Source organism: Haematobia irritans, chromosome 5 (genome assembly GCF_050003625.1).
Source record: "Haematobia irritans isolate KBUSLIRL chromosome 5, ASM5000362v1, whole genome shotgun sequence".
Classification (NCBI taxonomy): Eukaryota; Metazoa; Arthropoda; class Insecta; order Diptera; family Muscidae; genus Haematobia; species Haematobia irritans.
This window is the reverse complement of record NC_134401.1, coordinates 12,236,192-12,254,573: the sequence shown is the minus strand read 5'-3', so window position 1 is coordinate 12,254,573 and position 18,382 is coordinate 12,236,192. Positions and strand designations below refer to the sequence as shown.

At 32.9% G+C, this 18,382-nt stretch overlaps 4 protein-coding genes across 6 annotated transcripts; 3 read left to right on the top strand and 1 right to left on the bottom strand.

Annotated features, from left to right (window-relative positions):
• The first annotated feature begins 4,350 nt into the window (after positions 1 to 4,350).
• On the top strand, positions 4,351 to 7,810 carry LOC142239432 (borealin-like). Of its 2 annotated transcripts, none has more exons than XM_075311218.1 (4): positions 4,351 to 4,835; positions 4,905 to 5,031; positions 6,444 to 6,879; positions 6,946 to 7,810. In XM_075311218.1, the coding sequence occupies exons 1-4, from the start codon at positions 4,614 to 4,616 to the stop codon at positions 7,136 to 7,138; spliced, it is 978 nt and encodes a 325-aa protein (XP_075167333.1). In that variant the 5' UTR covers positions 4,351 to 4,613; the 3' UTR covers positions 7,139 to 7,810. The 2 variants fall into 2 exon arrangements, with proteins under 2 accessions (XP_075167333.1, XP_075167332.1); XM_075311217.1 differs by having other exon boundaries at positions 4,354 to 4,835; positions 6,432 to 6,879.
• A 2,036-nt stretch (positions 7,811 to 9,846) lies between these two features.
• On the top strand, positions 9,847 to 10,469 carry LOC142240960 (transmembrane protein 234 homolog). The gene is made up of 2 exons (XM_075312705.1): positions 9,847 to 10,255; positions 10,319 to 10,469. The coding sequence occupies exons 1-2, from the start codon at positions 9,931 to 9,933 to the stop codon at positions 10,414 to 10,416; spliced, it is 423 nt and encodes a 140-aa protein (XP_075168820.1). The 5' UTR covers positions 9,847 to 9,930; the 3' UTR covers positions 10,417 to 10,469.
• An 82-nt stretch (positions 10,470 to 10,551) lies between these two features.
• On the bottom strand, positions 10,552 to 12,472 carry Urod (uroporphyrinogen decarboxylase). 2 transcript variants are annotated; one of them, XM_075312704.1, is made up of 5 exons: positions 12,313 to 12,472; positions 11,860 to 12,144; positions 11,631 to 11,789; positions 11,000 to 11,299; positions 10,552 to 10,937 (listed from the first exon to the last, which is right to left on the bottom strand). In XM_075312704.1, exons 1-5 carry the CDS (start codon positions 12,325 to 12,327, stop codon positions 10,626 to 10,628), a joined length of 1,071 nt encoding a protein of 356 aa, XP_075168819.1. In that variant the 5' UTR covers positions 12,328 to 12,472; the 3' UTR covers positions 10,552 to 10,625. The 2 variants fall into 2 exon arrangements, with proteins under 2 accessions (XP_075168819.1, XP_075168818.1); XM_075312703.1 differs by lacking the exon at positions 12,313 to 12,472 and having other exon boundaries at positions 11,860 to 12,237.
• A 2,019-nt stretch (positions 12,473 to 14,491) lies between these two features.
• On the top strand, positions 14,492 to 15,650 carry LOC142240957 (death-associated protein 1). Its single transcript, XM_075312701.1, has 4 exons — positions 14,492 to 14,639; positions 14,717 to 14,792; positions 15,114 to 15,202; positions 15,267 to 15,650. Exons 2-4 carry the CDS (start codon positions 14,744 to 14,746, stop codon positions 15,420 to 15,422), a joined length of 294 nt encoding a protein of 97 aa, XP_075168816.1. The 5' UTR covers positions 14,492 to 14,639; positions 14,717 to 14,743; the 3' UTR covers positions 15,423 to 15,650.
• Positions 15,651 to 18,382: the final 2,732 nt, after the last annotated feature.

Below are 18,382 nucleotides of genomic sequence, written 5' to 3'. Positions count from 1 at the left end.
AGGTTTATATTTTCATATTATATTGTAATATTATTTTGAATATTTTTTAGAAAAATAAAAGTTTGCAAAATTTTCTATAGAAACAAAATTTGGACTAAATTCTCTATATAAATAAATGTTTGACAAAATTTACTATATGAATAAAAATTTTACCAAATTTTCTATAAAAAAAATATAGTAATAAAATTTTGACAAAATTTTCTATAGAATTAAATTTTGAAAAAAATATCAATAGAAAGTTTGGAAAATATTTTGTGTAGTAAATACAATTTTGCAAAATTTTCTACAGAAAGACAATTTAGACTACATTTTAAAATTTTCTATAAAAAAATCTATAGTAAGAAAATCTTCGCACAATTTTCTATAGAAAAAAATTTTAAAAAATTATCAATAGAAGCAAAATTTTGAAAATTTTAAAAAATTTTTTGTGTAGTAAATAAAATTTTGCAAAATTTTCTATAGAAGCAAAATTTTGACTAAATTTTCTATAGAAATAAATTTTTGACAAAATTTTCTACATAAATAAATTTTTGACAAATTTTTCTATATAAATAAAATGTTGATCAAATTTTCTATAACAAATATCAATAGTAATAAAATTTTGAAAAACTTGTCTATAGAAAGAAAATTTTGCTAAATTTTCTATAGAGACAAAATTTTGAAAAAATTTTCTGTAGAAATAAAACGTAGACCAAACAAATAATAAAATTTTGACAACATTTTCTATAGAAATAAAATTTTGAAAAAAATATCAATAGAAATTTTGGAAAATTTTTTGTGTAGTAAATAAAACCAAATTTGGTACACTTATCGATACTATTAAACGTACTCCTTGTGCAAAATCTGAACTAAATCACGGCAAAACTCTGGCTTTTGAGGCCATATAAGTGCAAATCGGACGAAAGATATATATGGGAGCTATATCAAAATCTGAACCGATTTCAATCAAATTTACCAAGCATTGGTAGAATGTCAATTCTACTCCTTATGCAAAATTTCACGAAAATCGGTAGTAACATTTGGCCTCTGTGGTCATATGAGTCTAAATCGGACGAAAGATATATATGGGAGCTATATCTAAATCTGAACCGATTTAGATGATATTTTGCAAGTTTTTCGAGACTCATAAAATATTCGGATGTACTGAATTTGAAGAACATCAGTTGATAAATACGCCAATTATGACCAGATCGGGGATAAATATATATGGCAGCTATATCTAAATCTGAACCGATTTTTTCCAAAATCAATAGCGATTGTCTTTGTCCTAAAAAACGACCCTATGCCAAATTTGAGGACGATCGGATTTAAACTGCGACCTGTACTTTGCGCACAAAAATACATGAACAGACAGACAGACGGACATCGCTAAATCGACTCAGAATTTAATTCTAAGAATGTTGGTATTTTGATCATTTTTGTCGAAATCAGAAAAACATATATATGGGAGCTATATCTAAATCTGAACCGATTTCAATCAAATTTGGCACACATGACTACACTACCAATTGTACTCCTAGTGCAAAATTTCAAGCTAATCGGGATAAAACTCTGGGTTCTGGGTCCATATAAATGCATATCGGGCGAAAGATATATATATGGGAGCTATATCTAAATCTGAACCGATTTCAATCAAATTTTGGACACTTGACTATACGACTAATTGTTATGTTTGTACAAAATTTCAAGCAAATCGGTATAAAACTCTGACTGCTTGGTCCATATTAGTGCATATCGGGCGAAAGATATATATGGGAGCTATATCTAAATCTGAACCGATTTCTTCCAAAATCAATAGGGTTCTATTCTGACCCAAATTAGGAACATGTGCCAAATTTGAAGGCGATTGGACTTAAATTGCGACCTAGACTTTGATCACAAAAATGTGTTCACAGACAGACGGACGGACGGACATACGGACATGGTTATATCGAATCAGGGACCCACCCTGAGCATTATTTCCAAAGACACCATGTGTCTATCTCGTTTCCTTCTGGGTGTTACAAACATATGCACTAACTTATAATACCCTGTTCCACAGTGTGGCGCAGGGTATAAAAATTTGAAAAAATTATCAATAGAAATTTTGGAAAATTTTTTGTGCAGTAAATACAATATTAATTTATATTAGAAAACTGGTACGAATTTTGGAAAAATTTGGTCCAAAATAAAAATTCGTTGTTGCAACGCTGGTAAGGCCTCCAAACCCCCATGAAATTTTCTAAGGAAACTAGTATGTTTGATTCATGGTGGTGGGTATTTAAGATTCGGCCCGGACGAACTTACTGCTGTATATACTTTTAAGTTATGATGATTACACTTACCCAGTAATTTGGTCGGCATTGATCCCCTCTTCAGCTTCTTGTCCAAGAAGCACTGCTCATCGAAGTGCCGACTGCACACTTTCGAGTAGCAGTTTACTGCATCCACATTCAATTTAATATTGGAACACCATTTGTCCAAAAAATCGGTCGGAATTCCGTATAGCCTTATTTGGCCAGAATTCCGACCGGGACAATTATGCACAACACACTCCATAATTTTCTTTTATTTAAAAAAACCTTTTGGATGACAAATTATTAAACTTCCAATTGGTTTGAAGTCTTTTCAATGACTAAAGATTTTTTCTAATTGGCGCGAAATCTGGTTGGAAATCTCTTTAACTCTTTGCAGAAAAAGCAAAAAAATCAAATTCAGTTACTCTTTCAAATTCAAATCTCTAATTCTTTGCAGAAAAACTAAGTCTTTCACTCTCTTTTTCTTTTTTAAATTTGCGCCAAAATTTAATTTTACAGAAAACTTAAAAAAAAGCAAAAACAATTACGCTCTCTTTTATAAAAAATGGAACTTTTCATTTGGCGCTAAAATTAAATTTGAGTTTCTTTGCAGAAAAACTAAGAAATCCACCTACAAAGATTTTTCTCTTAAAAAAAATTTAAAATTTGATCAAAAGATCCCCTCTTTTTCTTCCCTCATTTTTTTAACCCAATTTAAATTTGAAAAAATTTAATAATTATTTTAAAATTAAATACTTACATAAATATATTCACATAAATTAAACCTGAAAAAGAAACCGAAGCTCCACGCAAAATAAATTTGCGCGGAACTCCGCATGAGCAGCAATCCAACAAAACGTTGGATTGCACATTAAACCTGAAAAAGAAACCGAAGCTCCACGCAAAATAAATTTGCGCGGAACTCCTCATGAGCAGCAATCCAACAAAACGTTGGATTGCACATTAAACCTGAAAAAAAAACCGAAGCTCCACGCAAAATAACTGCGCGCAACTCCGCATGAAATAAACCCCCCCCCCCACCAAGTTCCATGCAAAAAAAATTTTGCGTGGAGCTTCGCAGAGGTGAGGCATTTTTGACCCTGTGGGCGCCTCAAAACCACCTTTTCGCCAAAGTCCCACGCAAATCTTTTTTGCATGGAACTTTGCACTTTTTTTAATTATATTATCCCACGTTGGAGGAATGGCAAAAAAGCTACTTCCTCATATTGCCATGATGGAGAAAGGGGGGTCATGCCTGTGAGGGATTATCATCTCCCACCCCTATTCCCAGTCCAACGTTGCAGAGAGAGGGATGTCTGCTAATGGAGGGATATACTTCTCCCATCCCAAGTCTCCTCAATTTCTCACCAGAAAAATAAAAAGTTTGCATCATGGAAACCTGCAATAATTGTGGTGATTAGACACATTTAGCCGCAGATACCACGATGCAAACATTTTACATTGGCAGAAATTCTGAAAGAAAAAGAAAAAAATTGATTAATTATTATTTCATAAACAGGTTATTTGGAACGAAATCTGCAACATAACCAAATCCCTGGAGACAACAAGAGAAGAAAACCTGCAAAGATAAAGTAAAGAAAAAATAAAATCCTTTAAAGAAAAAAGCAAAATGATGAAAAAATATATACAAAATGTACAAAACCTGAAAAGAAAAATAGTAAAAACAAATTACTTACCAATTTTACAACAAACGTGATTTCGTCTTCACAGTTCGGCTTTCTCTCTGACATTCTGTAATTCATTCACAGAATTGACATATTGCCTCTACTGTGAATTTCAAAAATTCTATTCCCTACTGTGAATGTCAAAAATTCTCTTAATTTCTCCTACGAATGAAACTAAAGCAAACGTCACAAAAATTATTCGTTGCTTCTCGAATAAGTTCATCCGCGGTTCATCCGTGAGAGTGACGGGTAATCTATATTTTCTACTGTCTATGCGATGCGTATATATCACTCATATAATTTAATTACGCTCCACCCGAATGAACTCGATGTTTTAAAACAAACGGTGAGTACTCAAAAAATTAGTCACTAACGAGTACTTGTAGTCAAATACTCGTTACTTTCCCAACATTAGAGCTGAGTGAAGCGCGGCATCATTTATTTGTAATAGTATCAGACGCCAGGATTAATTTATTTGTTACGGAAAGAAATGTTTCAGTAGAGGGAACTTGTACCATTTTCTTGATAATTAATCCATAAAGCGATTGTTAAAATCGCTACTAAGCCTACTGGAAGATTTTTTGAAAGTTACCAACATTTACCGAGGCTTGTTAAGAAAAAGGCTTTATTTTATCCAACAACAACAAACAGAATGCCGCGCACCAAGGTTTCAAAGAGTTCAAAACGCAATCGCGAGGCTGCATATCGTGAGGAGAAGATAAGGGAGTTTGAAAATACATTGGAAGGTTTCCAAAATAGTTTTGAAGCTAAAATTCAAGATTATCTATCGACATATGAAAGACAATTTAAAATGCTTATGCAGCGTACAGGCACAGCTCTTTTACAAATGAAAATATGTGACCTTTTTGAAATGGTAAGTTGTCACACACACACAACCAAACTTAAGAAGCTAGTCAAGAACTTGTATGATTTTTTTCCATAGGATTTAAAACGATTTGCCGATTGGGAGAAATTTATGACAAAACAAAGAAATGATGATAATACCCTTTCAAATTCAATCAACTCTACATTGCTTAAATCTGCTAAAGTCGCCAATCCCAATGATGAAGGTGAGCGATATTGTAATGTTTTCCTATGTATCTTCCATTATTGGTTGTGGTTTTGCTTGGTTTTTTGGTTTAAGGTATTTTAGCTTTAGTTTCCCACACTACAAATCGTCATATTTTATTTAAGATGACTTATCTAACAAAGAAACGAAAATTTCCCATGTGTTGTGAAATTATTTCCATAAAAACGCACCCCAACTATGTTTTTTTTTAATAGACATCTGCTACATTTGGACAGATGTTTCTTCTATGAATGAAGATTTGCAAGTAGAAACATTAGGTATCTAATACCGGCGGTTTATTTCATATATAGGACAAGGTTATCCCCTCCCTTTATCACAGATTTATACCATAGCTATCATATGTGTCGCCAAATTTTAACTGATTTGCACTCATGATCGGATATCCACTTCTATTACATCTCCTCTATTAATAACAAATCCACGAAAGTGAAAATTTATTGACCTGAATTCCATGTTATTTTTTACGAAAAAAAATTCACTTGTGTTTGAATCAAAATAAGTAGAATAGATTTTTTTATTTAAATCATTGCGGACATAATTCGACATCCACCATGTCTTACGCTAGAGCATCAATTGCCCAAAAATTCCAGTTAATATGGAGAGTAGAACACCAAGATTATGGAATTGATTAATATTTACCTGGTAGAGGATATGCGATCTTTGGCTTTGGTATCTGTTAACCCTGGACAGTCATCCTTTGTCAAAATGACGACGCGTTATTTTCGATCTAAAATACAATTTAGACGATAGGAAATGACAAATTTAAGTTAAACTAATTCAGCTATTTTATGAATTCTTGTTTTACACTAATTAAAAACAAATTGAATAACAAAATAAACTCAATTTTTGTACTCATTCTTTTCACGATGCAAATTATAGCATCTTATTGAAATAAGCAGTAGTCAAAATGACGAAGGAGGACGTTAGTGTACAAAAAAAGGACGGCTTTCAGGGTTAAACATGTATGCACTGACAATTTTTCAAAAAAAAAAACATCATACGCTTGAAATGATGTAAAGTTCCGTCGTAGCGGAATTTAACTAACAAATTCCGCTACGACGGAACTTTGCTCTTGCTTATTTTTAATTTCTAATATTTTTGCCTATCACTTCTGCGTAGAAGAAATTATCAGTTAACAAAATATCTCTATACTATTTATGGACACGATAATTTATAGACTTAGTTTGATAAAATGACCAGCAACTTGTTTCTATATAATAACATATATCCTTCTATCTTCTGTTCTTTACTTTTTTGCACCCAATTATTTGTATATATATCTAAATGTATAACAAAACTACGCACACGCCTCATCTCATTACTACTTTTCCTAATCATATTTATATAAATTCTCTGGGCTACTTGACTTATTTGGTAAAGGCTACCTTACAGAGGATAGTTCCACCGGTGGTAGTTTAGGATCATCTAGCACCAATGCAGCATATCTTAATTCGTCGAATATGCGTACGCAACCATCACTTGTTCCACATCAAACTGCGCGTTTGCGAACTCCAGGGCCATTGAGCTCGGCAAGAGCCAGACGTCCAAGACGTAGTCGCTCAGCATGTGGAGATTACGGCATACCAGGATCGGCAATGAAAAATAAAAGCTCTTCGCAATTGTCGGTTAATGGAATGAACAGTGAACATCATTCGCGTAGTAAAATGAGGACTCCCATGGCATCTAGATCAAAAGCCCTTAGTGCTGATCGAACTCCAAAAATAGGTCTTGATACTGATGCCCCACATTCACCGCCAACATTTTTACGATTTCCACGTGCCGGTGAATTGGTGTTATCTAAATGTGGCAGTCCATTGGTGGCCAATACGTAAGTTTAATAATTACATTTGAAAATTTATAATTTATTTTATTTAATTATATCTTATTTTATTAGATTGCCTGATAAATTTGCTCATCTTAATATACCCTTACGAAATGGTGTTATTTCAATGCGCCCTAAAAAACTTGCCGAACTAACACCAGATATATTGGAAGCTATGGATCCTGAAACTCTAGAACAATTGAGAACATTGCATGCCAATATCGATAAGATTGTCAGTATGGCAGACAAAGCCGGCTTCATATAGAATACAAAGCTATAGCTACAAAATTTAGATATAAAACTGTTTTGCATAAAACACAAATGATCGACAAAAGACAGTCAAATATAATCTATAATGCAGATATTTATTAGCAATATGTGTATACTTTCCCCAAATAGGTATTTATACCAAATGCGAATTACCCCCCATATTCTTCAGTAAATCTTCTCATTTTATACATATATTATTGTACTTCTATTAATTAGTTGATGATGTAGTATTAAATATTATTAATAATCTCATTGAATGCCAATACATAAAATTATCTATTTTTCTGAGAGTTCAAGTAGCAACATCTCTCACCTGTGGGAACATGTACAAAATTTAAAAGATTTTTTTCTTTTAACGGAAAACAACATGTGCCTGTTAACTTTGTTGATCCAGTTGTGTTGTTTTTGACCTGTTTTGGGGTTTGCAAAAACTTGTACAACGATAAACATGCCCTATATTTTCATACTTAAAATATCTATCATAACGTTGCTGACAGCGTTTTCTTTTGCAAACATTTTTTTGTTCAAGTACTTTTTATTTTGCTTACATTTTATTCTTTAAAAACTAATTAAATATGATTATAATAATCTTTCATTTTTTTGTAACATCTAAATTTAAGTTTTTATTACAATTTTATAAATTATAAATAAAATATTAAAAACACTAGCCAATTTTTATTTGTTGAGTTTCCTGGCAAAATAAATCGGTTATAGGGCAGTCCTAAATTTGGCTTTTCCACCAAATCTCGAGATTAATAGCGCAAAAATATATATATGACGCCGATTATATTTTACATTTTGAGTTTAGAATGGAAAAATCAACACACTGGCCAATCGGACAACTTGTACTAAAGTAGATTTTAGCCAGATGTAGTTGACGCTCTATATCGTTGCCTTCAGCCATTTCCATTATAGATTAATATTAGGCCTGTCTTTTTTTGTGGAATTCGATGGAATATTTGTGTACATGTTTCATGTTAGGGTTTACCTATAAGATGCAGTTTTGTCATAACAAAACTGAAGCATAAGGGGTCTCTGCCAACATAATATTAATATTCTATCATCGTTGTGGTGTTTAATTCACTTATAGTCTGTAAAGCGCATTATGCTTTAGTTTTCAGTTTTGCTATGACAAAACTGGGCCTTCTAAAGGGTGATTTGTTAAGAGCTTGATAACTTTTTTTAAAAAAAAAACGCATAAAATTTGCAAAATCTCATCGGTTCTTTATTTGAAACGTTAGATTGGTCCATGACATTTACTTTTTGAAGATAATTTCATTTAAATGTTGACCGCGGCTGCGTCTTAGGTGGTCCATTCGGAAAGTCCAATTTTGGGCAACTTTTTCGAGCATTTCGGCCGGAATAGCCCGAATTTCTTCGGAAATGTTGTCTTCCAAAGCTGGAATAGTTGCTGGCTTATTTCTGTAGACCTTAGACTTGACGTAGCCCCACAAAAAATAGTCTAAAGGCGTCAAATCGCATGATCTTGGTGGCCAACTTACCGGTCCATTTCTTGAGATGAATTGTTCTCCGAAGTTTTCCCTCAAAATGGCCATAGAATCGCGAGCTGTGTGGCATGTAGCGCCATCTTGTTGAAACCACATGTCAACCAAGTTCAGTTCTTCCATTTTTGGCAACAAAAAGTTTGTTAGCATCGAACGATAGCGATCGCCATTCACCGTAACGTTGCGTCCAACAGCATCTTTGAAAAAATACGGTCCAATGATTCCACCAGCGTACAAACCACACCAAACAGTGCATTTTTCGGGATGCATGGGCAGTTCTTGAACGGCTTCTGGTTGCTCTTCACTCCAAATGCGGCAATTTTGCTTATTTACGTAGCCATTCAACCAGAAATGAGCCTCATCGCTGAACAAAATTTGTCGATAAAAAAGCGGATTTTCTGCCAACTTTTCTAGGACCCATTCACTGAAAATTCGACGTTGTGGCAGATCGTTCGGCTTCAGTTCTTGCACGAGCTGTATTTTATACGTATTTTTGCGTAAAATCTTCCATGTGGTCGAATAACACAAACCCAATTGCTGCGAACGGCGACGAATCGACATTTCACGGTCTTCAGCAACACTCTCAGAAACAGACGCAATATTCTCTTCTGTACGCACTGTACGCATTCGTGTGGTTGGTTTAATGTCCAATAAAGTAAACTGAGTGCGAAACTTGGTCACAATCACATTAATTGTTTGCTCACTTGGTCGATTATGTAGACCATAAATCGGACGTAAAGCGCGAAACACATTTCGAACCGAACACTGATTTTGGTAATAAAATTCAATGATTTGCAAGCGTTGCTCGTTAGTAAGTCTATTCATGATGAAATGTCAAAGCATACTGAGCATCTTTCTCTTTGACACCATGTCTGAAATCCCACGTGATCTGTCAAATACTAATGCATGAAAATCCTAACCTCAAAAGAATCACCCTTTACTTTGTATTTGGCATCGTGTATGTGTTGCCAATTGTTTTTTGATAGTGACGTTTACTCAAATTCATAATAGCAATTGTGATTAATTTGTCGAATTAAGTGATATTAAAAGTGGTAAAGCCAAATAAATCGTCATATAGAAAGTAACAGGACAACGGGAAAAATAGATATAATTTTATACTGTTCTTACAGATTTAATAAACCACCTTATGCTCCAAAAAATCTTTCGTTGTGAAGACCCCATAACAACAACTAGATTATTGTGAATGACATTGTTTTGTAAAAGAAAGAAAACATTTGATGAAATTGCGAGGGAAAATTAATTAAAATATTGAAGTAGAATTATGACCATCGTCACAAATACGTTGTCCTTAATATGCGTGGGTCTACTATGGGGATGTACAAATCCTTTCATACGTTTGGGCAGTGAAGGTATAGAGAAAATAAATACCGGGTCGTCTTCCAAAAATTTATGGCTAGAAATGAAAACTATTGCATTGCGTTTAAAATATTGGATACCATTCGTGTTAAACCAATCGGGAAGTGTTCTCTATGTGTGGACATTACAAACGAGTAATATCATTGTTGCAGTACCGGTGGCGAACTCTTTGACATTTGCTTTTACAGCTCTTACCGGTTACCTTTTGGGTGAAAAGATACCTGGAAAAAGTAAGTATATGGGATATTGCATTTTGATTAAGATCGTTACATTTTATTCTTCTAAAAAATTAGATGTCATTATTGGATCCCTATTGGTTTGCCTTGGATCATCTATTATGTTATACGATCAAACGTTAAGAGAAAACCGGGAAATTGTAAACAAGAATTAAAATAAAGTATTTGAAATTTTAGGAATCTATTGATCCAAATTAATCACTGGTAAGTCAAATAACTTATTATTTCATATGGAAGTTTTCTAGGCTCCACATCACTGCCTATAGGTAATAAATAACAAACATAACTAGTAAATATTAACCAAATACCCTTTTTTTTATTGGTTTATTGCTTTTTAACATATAAAAAAATTATTGTTCTTATTCTATAAGGCCTTGTGGACAGCATCTACCAACACCTCCATACTAACAATGGGTGTTTGGGGTGTTATACCATGACCCAAATTAGCAATATAACGTGTTTTGCCAAATTTACGCACCATGGCAGTTGTTAGTTCTCGAACTTCCTCGGGTGATTTATACAAGTCCTGAGGATCCAAATTGCCTTGTAATGTAATATTAGGGCCAACTATTTTGCGGGCCTCCACAGGATCAACAGTCCAATCCAAGCTAATAACTTCATAACCTAATGTAGCTTGTTCGGCAAGAGAGTGACCAGCACCTTTAGCAAATACAGTCTGCAATTGAAAAATTCTTTTACGATTTCCAAAATAAAATAGCATTTTTCTACAATATTTACCATGGGTACTAATGGAATATTTTGTTCTGTTAGACGTTGCTTTAGCTTATCATTGATTTCTTTCAAATAGGGCATGCACCATTTTAAAAAGTCCTCTTTTGTTAAATGCTCTGCAGATGATTCAAATACTTGCAACATTTGTGCCCCAGCCTTAACCTGCATTTCCAAATAGTCAACAACCGAAGAAGTCAGCATAGCCAATAATTTTTTGGCATCTTCTGTATAATCACTTAGCCATGCTTTAGCTTTTGACATGGTTTTGCTACCACCACCTTCAATCATATATCCCATTAAAGTCCACTGCAAATTAACAAGATATTGAGATTATTATTAGCATTAATAAATGAAGTTTTTGGGTAAAAAAACACAAATGAACAACTCATAGTAACGATGCTTCCGCGTATTTCAGTCTTGTAAAATATATCTACGTTAATGGCTCATATTTATACCACAAGGATTGGGGTCAGACTGCACCGATTAAAACAAGAGAAATATCCCTTGTCTCTTTAAAATACATTGACATGTTAATTTTTTTAAATACCAAAATTTGGCAAACTATTTTCCATTTTAAAAGCTTTACCGACCACCTTGAACTTTGACCGTCATTTCGGAAATTTGTCGCATTACTTACTGGTGCTCCGGTGAATCCCAATAAAGGCACTTTTCCATCCAACATATGTCTCATCATAGTTATGGCATCACCAACATATTTTAAGCGATCCACAGCACCGTCTGGTGTTAGTTTTGCCAAGTCTGCAGGAGTTTTCAAAGGATCCGGGAATACGGGTCCCTGTGAAATAGTGAGCAGGAAAAAATATCAGTTAATTATTTTTTTTATATATACATAACCCATTACTTACTACTCCAGGTTGCATTTCTACAGTCATTCCAAACGCTTGTGGAATGACAAGTATATCCGAGAATATTATAGAGGCATCTAAATCGAAGCGTCTCAAAGGTTGCATTGTTACTTCACATGCCAATTCTGGTGTGCGACAAACCGTGAAAAAATCATGTTGCTTACGTACTTCTTGGAATTCGGGCAAATAGCGGCCGGCTTGTCTCATTACCCATACCGGGACTCTGTCAACAGGTTCTCCACGTGCTGCTCTCAAAACATTATCATTTTTTAGTACTGGAAAATTCTGTGTGGACATAGGACAGAAACTCATTTCAAATGTCAATATAAATATGGTCAATCTTGCTAACAAATTCCACAGCATTGTTCTTCACAACCCTCGTCAATTACATGTGATGTAATTTTAAAATTTGCATGTTTTTGCTCTCATTGTAGTTTGTGTTTTTATACCTACCTTGGTATCTTTCATGGTGTACGTTTTCTTTATTTTTTGCTCTTTATGCTTTCGTTGGCATAGGTTTCAGTCTTTTTTTGCAAAATTTGTGCTGTAATTTTGTATATGTCGTGATTTCAACAAATTGGACACTGACTGATGTTTTCTTTTATTGATATGTCATTGGGAATATTCAGCTGATCTGGGAATGGTATCTATTCACAATAAGTCTAATTGGTTATTCAGAGAGAATTGAAGAAATGTATGGGTGACTCCATAGATATAGAAGTCTCCATAGATTCCATTCACTGTCAACATTTTTACAATCCCTACCACGTCGAAAGATCGGTACATTTATTATTTCTCTATTTATTTAAAAAATGCAAATGCCACAGATGACTTATGGTATTTTGCTGCTTTAATTTTGCCTGTACGGCCTATATATTTTTAAAAAGTTGCCAGCAACTTAAAACCATGCTATATATTTAACGGTCAGAAAAGAGTTCAAAGAGCAAACAGGGTGCTAGTAAAATGAATTAAAAATAATAATAATATAAATAGCATTCACGTTTGTTCCTGATTTATGCACCAAAAAATTGTAGTACATTAATCAAATTTGGTTTAATTCAATTTTACTAACAAAACATAAGTGTAAATTAAAGAGCAATTACAATTGCTACTTAACAAAACAATATGAACACAAAAATAAATTAAAAGCTATTTCATATTGCTTTCGTACTCAACAAGATTTTAAGGAATTTCTTTTACGCTTCCTCGTTTTAAGTAACATCTTACAAATATCAAGGCATCCAAAGTTTCATCAAATATACGCGATCTTATCTTATGGCAGCCCTACCTGACAGCCACTGATTTTATCCTTTGTAGAGGCAGCAACAATATGGACGATTACTCACCTATTAGTGAATAATGTTAATAGCAATAAAACGAAAATGTGTTCAGTGCTGTCTTTTTTCATTTAATAATTTATAAGAACCTGTTTACTCTTGAAATTTTACAAAATCTCAAAAAAGGTTCTTTTGATAATAGTGATGGCATAATAAAATTTGTTATTTGATGATTGCTATAGTGTCACTTAAGTTTCTATGGAAAGGATCGGTATAAAATCGAACTATGAAATGCTGGTAGGAATCGAACTATGAAATGCTGGTAGGAAAATGTGCGTAATAAGTTCCAGTTTAGCCACTGCAATCGAAAATGAATCTGTAAAAGCAGAATAAAATTATTTTTTTTTTTTAATTAAAATTAAATGTGCGTAATAAGTTCCAGTTTAGCCACTGCAATCGAAAATGAATCTGTAAAAGCAGAATAATTTTTTTTTAATTAATTAATTTAGAAATTTAAATTATTTGCAATCAATTCCTTGGATCTTTTCCATCCATTATTTGGCAAGACTTGATCAAAATATAATCGTCTTCATAAATATATTTGTACTTTTAATTTAGTGTTTTGGTGAAAAAACCGCACATAGTACTCACCTTTAATGGAAAATGACCCAAAGCAACAATTAAAAAAAGGTTATTTTCTTTAATAAGGCGATTCAAAACGAATCATTTTCCCCATACAAAAAAATCAAAAACACGTCAATTTTAGAATGTGAACTCCCCTAAAAAACACGTCAATTGTAGAATGTGAACTCTCCTAATTTGGAATAGGCTCTGACTAAACATACTCTTTACAAAATATTTGTCAAATTATTGAAATAAATTTCACAGAAAAAAAAAAACGAAAAAACAAAGGCTTTGAAGGGTTGTGAAAATACCTAATACCTTTCCTTTGCGGTCGCGGTATTTATTTGAACAAACGTTGCGTATATTTGAATTTAGAGTGAGTGGGAATTTCTAGTTTCCATGGTAACTGTAAAACTAAAACATCTCAACTCGGTGGGAACTGTGAAACGTTTTGGAAAAACGAGTGGAAGCATAGCATGAAATGAATATTAAAGAAGAGTCCCCGTTAAAAGTGGCTAATTTAGCCCGATAATGCGAACTTAATACTGTCAGTACTGTTTATTTTATATTAATATAAATTATTGATTTTCAAATGGATAATATACTGGAAATTTGCTCAAGCAATGGATAATTTCCGTTACTGTTTTGAACTATTGTGAATCGTCCCGATTTGCGCAAAACGTTTACGCTGATATTTAGATTATAGTCTAAACAGCAACTCCCAGTTTTTGGGATATGTATGTGCTGTGGTGGTAACCTTGTTGCATTGGTAATAAATAAAAGGCGAGGAAGACAACAACAAAAGATAAGGAGAAGAAATATCGACATATCATATAAAAGTGCAGTCGTGTCAAAATTTCAAAAAATCATTCGTTTAAGGTAAGTCCAGGAGATACGAAGTGAAGTTGTGCTGAAAAAAAATAATAATAAAATAAATAAAAATATTTTCCTGATAGCATATACAAACAAAGGAAACTAAAGTAATGGCCGATGAAGAGCAACCACAACTTTTGGCTGGACATCCACCTGCAGGTACGTCGTATAGAATATTCTTATGAATTCCAAATTTCATTTTTTTGTAACTACGCATCAGAACTTTGTTGTAGACAAAGTAGCTTTTTTTTGGGTACATGTGAATGTGTTTGTAAAGATATGCATGCATAAAGAACAAACATTCTTATAAAAGTACGTGAGAATTTAGAGGAATGACTTCACATAGACTTGACCTTGCGTTGGCTTTGTATTTGGAAAATTTGTAAACTTGGTGGGATGAGGATTTGAGTAGCTTAGACACTGAAGTACATAATTGTAATAATATTTTCTTCTACTTCTTATTATTTTTCACGAATTTAGTAAAAGCCGGCGGAATGCGTATTGTGCAACACAAAACTCATACTCATGAACGACCTGCCAAAGATGCAGAGGACTGTACAGGATTAACTGTAAGCATTGAAATTTAATTATATTTGTTTAAATATTTATTAAAACAATTCATATATTTCACAGCAACCTGTTAATGTGAATACAATGTCAGTGAGTGGAGCTCCAGTTAAGGGGAATGTTGATTACACTGAAGCGGCTGTGCAGGTGGCACATTCGCCTAAACCTCCACATTTTGTATCTGTCAAACCTCCTATGAATATTCAACAACCTCGCAAATGAGCTGCCTGGACAGACGACTTGTATACCCTTATATATAAGATAATCAAAACCCATACTACATTCCTCATTTGTGCGTTTTTTTTACATTAACTTCTGCTAAACGTAATATACCTTTGCATATTTTAAGGCTTTGTGGATTTAATTCAATGGTATTCACTTAAAAAAAATATATATATTTTATATATTATCAGAAAATTTTTTTATTAAATAAATCAAAACATTTTTGTATATGATTTTGTTGTTATTCTCCACAAAATGATTTGTACATAGTGGTTTAGTTGATTAACCTTAAAAACGTGTTCCAAAGCAACTCAAGCACTAATTTGGAATGTGTACAACAACGTAAGAAATAAGAATGGCTTTCATTATCGAAACCATGTGATTCGAAATGGACCGTACTGATAACATTTGTTATTATATTGATTTTTATTGTACTCATGTAGAAAGAAGATAAAGCAAATTTTGGCTTTGCAAAGCAATGTTGATGTGTAAGAAAATTATACCAAAATACGAAATATTTGAAGCCTTTGTATTGCATTCAATGTACACGAAGAGGCAAGGGGAATATTTAAATGAGAATTAAAGTTTATTAACGATACTAAGCTCGGTTTTAGAGTTGCATATAACTTTATTTCTTAATCTTTTTTTCTAAAATAATCAAAATTATGAATGAAATATATATCTTCAATAAGTCTGGATGAAAAAATGGAATTGTGTGCATTAAATTATATAAAATTGATAAGTTAACCGTCTTATATCGAACTTTCTGAATAAAGTAAACGCGAAAATTACAAGGTGAAAATCGAACTTAGTACAGGCCTTTAGTTCGCCGTGGTGCAATGGTTAGCATGCCCGCCTTGCATACATAGGGTCGGGGATTCAACCCATGTTTCGATCGAACATCAAAATGTTTTTCAGCAGTGGATTATCCCCTCTCAGTAAAGCTGGTTACATTTCTTAGTGTTCCAAAGCTTCTCTAAGTGGTTTCACTGCAATTTGGAACACCGTTCGGACTCGGCGATTAAAAGTAGGTCCCTTATCATTGAGCTCATAGAATGGGCCAGCACTCAGTGATAAGAGAGAAGTTCACCACTGTGGTGTCAGGTGGACTGAATAGTCTAAGTGAACCTGAATATATCGGGCTGCCACTATACCTAACCTAACCGAACCTAACCTTGTATCAGGCTCACTTAGACTATTCAGTCCATTGTGATACCACATCGCTGAACTTCTCTCTTATCGCTGAGTGCTGTCCGATTCCATGTTAAGCTCAATGACAAAATTTAATTCGATTTTAATTTTCCCCTAATTATACATTTTGACCATGTTGATGTGCCATGAATTCTAAGTGGTTTGTTTAACCATCTATTAAAAATGTTTTTTCGGTATCGTTGAAGAGTTTTTCAAATATTAGAACAAAGGTTGAGTTACATATCATGCATTAATGCGTCCGTTGATTGAAGAGTTGAATTTTCTCTTTGAAAGCAACAGTTTAGTTAAAGTGCTTCAAACTGAAAATCAACCCTTCCATCAACGCACGGATTAACGCATGATATGTAACTCAACCTGAAGAATTCAAAACGAAAGACTGAAGAATTAATAAAAAATGAATGTATTTTTTTTTTATTTATTGCTTATAAAATGTATAATGATATTATTCAGTGGCTTTAAATTTATAGTAAAATAAAAAGGTTTCTTGTTTCTTCGTTAGGAGATGTGGGTTTTTTAAGCTCGATCTCAATAACTGAATATGAATCAATGAATGGAATAAGTTTTTTGAAATAGGTTTTCCAATTGATGGGATAATGAAAATCCCCCTGCTTGGACTATCATTTTTATTTAGGCTTTTTGATTTTACCATAATTTTACCCTAATGTTTCCAGTTTCGAGTAAACAATTTTCCAAAATTGAAATGCAGTTGGGAATTAATTATATATCGTGGCACTACTGCCCATTCTGCTTCTCCGATCGATTCTTTTTATAAAGGTATGAGACTTCCGGTGGAAATTCTTTTATGCTCAAGAAGCAAGTAGTTCCATTGATCACAATATCCAATTGAAAACAATTCTATACGTAATGGAATACCACACATTCAATTCGGTTTTGTATCATAGAAGCGGAATTATAAAATTGAGATTCTGATGTAGTGTTTACTCCATCCAGGTAAAGAATATTGCCAAAAATGTTTTGTATTTTGGAAGTAGTTATATTCAGATAATTTCCTAAAGGAATGAGTATTTTTTGGCTGGAATACAAATGTACCTCCTAAAAATATGCAAAGAAAATTTTCTATATTCTGTGTAAAACATTGATATAAATTCGTGTAATTGTTACTTTTTCTTTAAGAAAAGTGTGACTAATGGCTATTCAAGAACTATGAAACCAATATTCTTAAAAGCTTCTAACTACGACCAGCTAACATTTTGTTGGTTGTTATGCCACAATTTAACCGTATATACTGTCTTTTTATATTACGATACCCCCTACATTCACGGTTGCCACTCGAGGAAAAATAATCTACCAACATTTTAAGAAAATTTTACCAAAAAAAAACTACCAAACAAAAAATTTTATTTCTATAGCAAATTTTGTCAAAATTTTATTTTTATTTGTTTAGTTCGGCTTGAGGTCATGTGAATAAAAACAGATGTTGTTGGTTTTTTGAGTTGTACTTTTTATTTAAAGTTATCCTCAAGCCGAACTAAACAAATATAATTAACAGTTTAAAGGTCAACTATCAAACAACAACACAAATTTTATTTCTATATAAAATTTTGTCAAAATTTTATTTCTATAGAAAATTTTTGTGAAAATTTTATTTGTATAGAAAATTTTTGTGAACATTTTATTTCTATAGAAAATTTTTGTGAAAATTTTATTTGTATAGAAAATTTTTGTGAAAATTTTATTTCTCTAGAAAATTTTCTCAAAATTTTATTTCTATAGAAAATCTTTTCAAA

Bases quoted from the DNA above. Each gene is read 5' to 3' on its own strand.
- LOC142239432 (XM_075311217.1), top strand. From the start codon at position 4,614: ATGCCGCGCACCAAGGTTTCAAAGAGTTCAAAACGCAATCGCGAGGCT. The intron at 5,032-6,431 runs GTGAGCGATATT...TATTTGGTAAAG, and splicing joins CGCCAATCCCAATGATGAAG to GCTACCTTACAGAGGATAGT. The intron at 6,880-6,945 runs GTAAGTTTAATA...TTATTTTATTAG, and splicing joins AGTCCATTGGTGGCCAATAC to ATTGCCTGATAAATTTGCTC.
- LOC142240960 (XM_075312705.1), top strand. From the start codon at position 9,931: ATGACCATCGTCACAAATACGTTGTCCTTAATATGCGTGGGTCTACTA. The intron at 10,256-10,318 runs GTAAGTATATGG...CTAAAAAATTAG, and splicing joins TGAAAAGATACCTGGAAAAA to ATGTCATTATTGGATCCCTA.
- Urod (XM_075312703.1), bottom strand. From the start codon at position 12,222: ATGCTGTGGAATTTGTTAGCAAGATTGACCATATTTATATTGACATTT. The intron at 11,790-11,859 runs GTAAGTAATGGG...ACTATTTCACAG, and splicing joins TAGAAATGCAACCTGGAGTA to GGACCCGTATTCCCGGATCC. The intron at 11,300-11,630 runs GTAAGTAATGCG...GTTAATTTGCAG, and splicing joins TGGGATTCACCGGAGCACCA to TGGACTTTAATGGGATATAT.
- LOC142240957 (XM_075312701.1), top strand. From the start codon at position 14,744: ATGGCCGATGAAGAGCAACCACAACTTTTGGCTGGACATCCACCTGCA. The intron at 14,793-15,113 runs GTACGTCGTATA...TCACGAATTTAG, and splicing joins GGCTGGACATCCACCTGCAG to TAAAAGCCGGCGGAATGCGT. The intron at 15,203-15,266 runs GTAAGCATTGAA...TATATTTCACAG, and splicing joins AGGACTGTACAGGATTAACT to CAACCTGTTAATGTGAATAC.